The following is a 6000-nucleotide window of genomic DNA, read 5'->3' as shown; positions in this document are numbered from 1 at the left end:
GGACTCCACTGCTACGTGTCGCTGAGTGATGATGACTAATAGCAGCCGGTGCCAGCCAGACGTCACTTCAGTCTATTACGATGGACTTCAGAGGATGAACCGATGCCAACTCCAACTGTAAGACATCGGATACTTCGTATGCCACTGCCTGAACCTTGGACTTAGGATAGGCCTCACCGAAATGACCTGCCAGGTTGAACTGCGATGCACCTCATTGATCTCTGCCTGCATCACCTCGGTCTAATGATGGACTACACTCTTAAAATGGAATATATAGACTATCAATTAATTACCAACAAAAGCCTTCATCAGCCAACTAACAAAGGACAATGCATCTTTATGAACTTCTACACAATGATGACTCTAAGACTTTATAGATATTACAGTTTCATTTTCTGTTAATGCCTGATCTTCTGTAAAGCTGCTTTGATACAATGTGTGTTGTGAAATGTGCTATACAAAATAAAAATGACTTGACTTGACTTGAACCAAATTAGAGAGCGCCTGAGGAACAGGACGACACATTTATGTTTTCTGTGAGCCAACATGCTTTTATTTTGATAAGTCCAGCATCACTATTACTATTGCTTATATTAAATGTTATAAAATGAAATGAGACATTTATTCAGATAAGCAAAGGTGAATTAGTTCAGTAGTTTCATTAGTTTGCGTAAGAATCTCTCCTCAAGCACAGCTGTACTAATCTTAGGAAAACATCCCTCATATCTCATAATCTCAAAACTCTTTCCTCATAAATCTGAGACAATCAAGCTTGTGTTTTTAAACAATTAATCCCTGTTTCTGACATAAAAATATACCAAGAGTATATTTAAGAGGTTAAATGTTTATGTAGGTCATTGTTCTGATTATGTGCAAATAAAATGGGATTTCTTAGATTGGTTTGATTGATATAAGATTAACAAATGAATCACAAACACACAGGGCACACAGTTTACACGTTTTTTAAACAAAAACATAAATAGCTAATTAGGTCAATATTCATTTTCTCTGTTTCATTGTAGCAGCAACTTTAAAGTTTGCATTATTTTATTTTTAAATAACATTCTGTTGTCAGCAATCATGGCTGTATTGTTGTGCAACAGTAAATAAACTTGATTTGATTGCAAACATCTTACATTTTAACTTTAACTCTTAATTGTATGTTTGTGTTTTTAATAAACATATTAGACATACCATATCACTGCCAGCAATCAGTGTTGCTGCATTTAATAAATTAACTTAGATTAGATTAGAATTGATTCATTTATTAAACTTATGGTTTAAAGCTATGAAACTTTCGGCTGACTCTTAATTTTACTGGAAAGTTTCACTGCTGCACGCGGTATTGTGCGTTTGATAAATAAACTTTGATTTTATGTGATTAATTTTTTGAGTTTGGACACTGCAGTGGTGCAGTGGGCGTGCCAAGTGTGTGTGTGTGTGTTTAGGGGGGTGTCCTATGGAGAGCCAAGGAGCGAAAAAAAGGCTGTTGGCAGCGGTCCATCCAGCGCTAGCGCGCACACACTCACTCACACACTCACAGCTGCGAATCAGTGCGCGAAATGATCGGAGTGGACGCGAGTGTTTTAACGGCGGATCGGACGCGCTGCTGCTAACGGAATAGAGCCGGTAAGACGCTCCAGCCCCGGGAACAGAAGAGAGGAGCGGCGGAGAGAGAGAGAGAGAGAGAGAGAGAGAGAGAGAGAGAGAGAGAGAGAGAGAGAGAGAGAGAGAGAGAGAGAGCGGGGCGCCGGGAGAATCATGCGGTTTCCTGCGCTCCGGCTGCTGGCACTCGTGTGGCACCTCTCCGCGCTTTTACGCACCGCGCACACTTTCAAATTGCACCCGAAACAAGGTGAGAAACTCACTGTTTAAATGATGAATAAAGGAGAACCTGTGAAGAACTGCAGACTCTGGAATGGCGAAGACTTGCACTGGTTTCTCTGGAATTAAAGTTGCACTTTTTGTTATAATATGGTTTTGTGCTTCTAAACAGAGTTTACATGAATTATATATTGCGTATTATATATATATATATATATATATATATATATATATATATATATATATATATATATATATATGTTTGGTGCAGACTGTGTATGCTCTACATTCTGTATGTTGTGACTTAAAATGACACTTTATTGTATAAAATATTTTGAGCATTCTGTAAAGTGAGTATATTGTATGTCTGTCTATCATTTGGACACTTAAGTAACAGTAAAAAAAGTCTTAGTATTAGATAACTAATATAGAAGCAAGTGCAATTTACTTTACTTTTTGGAAAGCACAAACAGAACATTTGACAAAAAGCAGTTTCGGTTTAGAATGATAAAACAAAAGATCTCGTACTGTGACATTTTCTGTTTGTCTACCGTTAGTGGGACATTGATGGTTAATATGCAGAACTTCACCTGTGGTTACTCAGACACCCGTAGACCGACCAACAGACAGACAGACAGACAGAAATAGATAGATGATGGACAGACAGAGACAGACAGATGGACAGACGGATGGACTGACGGACAGATAGATAGATAGACAGACTGACGGACAGATAGATAGATAGACGGACGGATGGACGGATGGACAGACAGACAGAGATAGATAGATTGATAGATAGATGGACAGATGGACAGTTAGATAGATGATGGACGGACGGACGGACAGACAGATGGACGGACGGACGGACAGACAGATGGACGGACGGACGGACAGACAGATGGACGGACGGACGGACAGACAGATGGACGGACGGACGGACAGACAGATGGACGGACAGAGGGACAGATAGATAGATGATGGATGGACAGACAGACAGACAGATAGATAGATGACGGACGGACGGGCGGACAGACAGATAGATAGACGGATAGACAGACAGACAGACAGACAGATAGATAGACAGATAGATGGATGGATGGACAGATAGATAGATGATGGACGGACGGATGGACGGACGGACAGACAGACTTACAGATAGATAGATAGATGATGGACGGACGGGCGTGCGGGAGAATGGACTGACATAGATAGACGGATAGATGGGTAGACAGATAGATAGACTGACAGACTCACAGGCAGACAGACAGACGGACAGACAAATAGATAGACGGATAGACGGGCAGATAGATAGATAGATATTCATCTGTCCACAGTTGGACAAATTGTCTATAAATGGACACGATTTAGTACTGTGGGTACTCTCCCTAGAAGTGGCCGTCCAGCCAAGATGACTCAAAGGGCACACCACAGAATGATCAGTGAGGTCAAAAAGAACCCTAGAGTGACAGATAAAGACTTGAAGGAATCATTGGAACTGGTTAACATCTCTGTTCATGAGTCTACTATACAGAAAACATTAAACAGGTATGGTGTCCATGGCAGGACACTATGAAGGAAGCAGCTGCTTTCCAACTAAATAATTGCTGCATGCCTGAAGTTTGCCAAAGACCACCTTGACACTCCACAACGCTACTGGGTTGTGGACTGATGAAACTAAGGTTGAATTTTTTGGGAAGAACATGCAGCATTATGTATGACTTAAAAGGCACCGCATACCGACATGAAAACATCATCCCAACAGTGAAGTACGGTGGAGGGAGCCTCATGATTTGGGGCTGCTTTGCTGCTTCGGGGCCTGGACCGCTTGCCATCATCGAGGGAAAAATGAATTCCCAAGTTTATCAAGATATCCTACAGGATAATGTCAGGTTGATTGTGTGCCAGCTGAAGCTCAGTAGAAGTTGGGTGATGCAGCAGGACAATGAACCTAAACATTGAAGTAAATCCACTACAGAATGGCTCCAAAAAAAGAAAATCCACCTTTTGGAGTGTCCCAGTCAGAGCCCAGACCTTAACCCAATAGAGATGCTGTGGAATGACCTCAAGAGAGCCATTCACACCAGACATCCTAAGAATATGTCTGAGCTGAAGCAGTTCTGTGAGGAAGAATGGTCCAAAATTCCTTCTGAACGTTGTGCAGGTCTAATCCGCAGCTACCGGAAACACTTGATTGAGGTTATTGCTGCCAAAGGAGGATCGACCAGTTACTAAATCCAAGGGTTCACTTACTTTTTCCACAGCACTGTGAATGTTTAATGGGATGTGTTCAATAAATACATGAAAGATTATAATTGTTTGTGTGTTGTTATCTTAAGCACATTGTATTTGTCTATACTTGTGACTTTGATGAAGATGAGAGCATATTTTATGACCAATTAATGCAGAAATTAATAATTCCAAAGGGTTCACATACTTTTTCTTGCCATTGTAGATAGATAGATAGATAGATAGAAATATCTAATATTATCATTTTCTCTGGTGTTTGTTTCAGAAAGCTTCATCAGTCAGCTGTCATCGTATGACATCATCACTCCAGTGCGTTTGAATGAGTTTGGTGAGTCGTTCCCGCACCGGCTGCATTACCGCAGGAGGAGGCGCAGCACAGACGCAGACCTCTTGGGTTTGAGGGCTCATTACCGGATTGAGGCGTTTGGACAGAGCTTTCATCTGAACCTCACAGAAGACTCTGGATTCATTGCTCCGTCATACATGGTTCTTCATCTGGGAGAGGAGGAGAATGGAAGAGACACTGAAGACCTGCGACACTGCTTCTTCAGAGGACACGTAGACTCTCATGCAGAACATCACGCTGTCTTCAGTCTCTGCACTGGACTCGTGAGTATATTCACACCTAATGTTATTAACAACATCACCACAATCTGAGAACATGAGTGGTGTTGTGTAGTGGTTTATGTCAGAGAAAACATCAGGGAATTTTGTGTGGTGCAAGATGATCAATATTTTCCCAAAAGAGAAATGTGTAAATCTGCTTATAGTGAATTTTGCCAACTTTTAGGAGTAAACTAGCATATAGATGAACTTTAAAATAACGGACATGATCTAAAATTCACAAAATTGTAACACTGATTTTGTGTGGTCTTAAAATCGTACTGTGTTGTCTAATTGACTTCGTGCAACCGTGCAGTGATGCTCTTTGTTGGGCTGCTTTTGAGGATGCGCTCCTGACCCATTTGCATTCAGTCGTTTGTTAATTAGTTGTCTTAGGCGAGGTGATTAGTTGCTGCAGTAAATACGGTGCGTAGCTACGGGGCATCAGACCACAGACTGATGGCGCTTGTTTAATCTCTGATGAGGTTATGAGGTCGTCAGCACTGTGACAGGAACTCAGGATCTCGGGAAACGTCATAAACAGCCAGAGGAAGGGGTTTTATCTGGGTTTGTAGCAAAACACACCCTAATCCAAATAGGTTGTTTTGATGTCTTAAAAGTGTCATTATGAAATTTAAAGTTCCGAATTCTCATAGTTAATTCCCTCCTGAATATTAATTTCTCATGCATCATGATCTCGTCAAGTCTTTCAGATGTGCTGACATTATGAGTGTCTCGGAGGTAATGATGCCAGGCATTTAACAGTAGTACAGATGACTCGACTGACAGCGTCTGTCCACACTTCAGAGTACACACTGTATTCATCTGATGGCCTTGAATGCAGATGTGCACAGACTTTAATGCAGAGATACAGTGTAACTAAATGTTTTTTAGTGAGATTGCTCTCTGATGCCCTAAACTTGGTATCATGTCTCTAGATGAGCTTGAGTATTTTTACAGGAAAACTAAAGGAGCACGTTTACTGCCATACTAGATTTTAGATTTGACTTTGTATCAGGTTTCACTAACAAAGTACCAAAAAGCACCATAGAAAAACCATGGATTTTTAGACACTGTACTGTACCATGGTACTCTTTGAAGTACCTTGGAGTGCCACATAAAAACTGTGGTACATGAATATCATTCAGTATCATGGTATATGTCTGAATATCACATAAAAATGCTCATATTTCACCCCAAAATCAAAAGCATGCAATAAGAAATTTTATTTTGCCTAACCCTCAGAGACCTAAGCATGCACATTGATGATGTACTATATATTTTTTCCCTCTTTGAAAGTATTTTTATAAATCCACTGATTATAAA

At 40.6% G+C, this 6000-nt stretch overlaps 1 protein-coding gene across 1 annotated transcript in view; it reads left to right on the top strand.

The window, feature by feature from the left end:
• Positions 1 to 1548: 1548 nt before the first annotated feature.
• The window catches only part of LOC127436241 (A disintegrin and metalloproteinase with thrombospondin motifs 20-like), a 159955-nt gene continuing 155503 nt past the window's right edge, over positions 1549 to 6000 (top strand). Inside the window, exons 1-2 of the mRNA XM_051690281.1 lie at positions 1549 to 1855; positions 4337 to 4680. Coding sequence (XP_051546241.1) covers positions 1762 to 1855; positions 4337 to 4680 — 438 coding nt within the window. The 5' untranslated portion in view covers positions 1549 to 1761. The remainder of the gene's footprint in view (positions 1856 to 4336; positions 4681 to 6000) is intronic.

Source organism: Myxocyprinus asiaticus, chromosome 46, assembly GCF_019703515.2.
Source record: "Myxocyprinus asiaticus isolate MX2 ecotype Aquarium Trade chromosome 46, UBuf_Myxa_2, whole genome shotgun sequence".
Lineage (NCBI taxonomy): Eukaryota > Metazoa > Chordata > Actinopteri > Cypriniformes > Catostomidae > Myxocyprinus > Myxocyprinus asiaticus.
The sequence above is the reverse complement of the archived record's forward strand: the minus strand, read 5'-3'. Positions and strand labels throughout refer to the sequence as shown.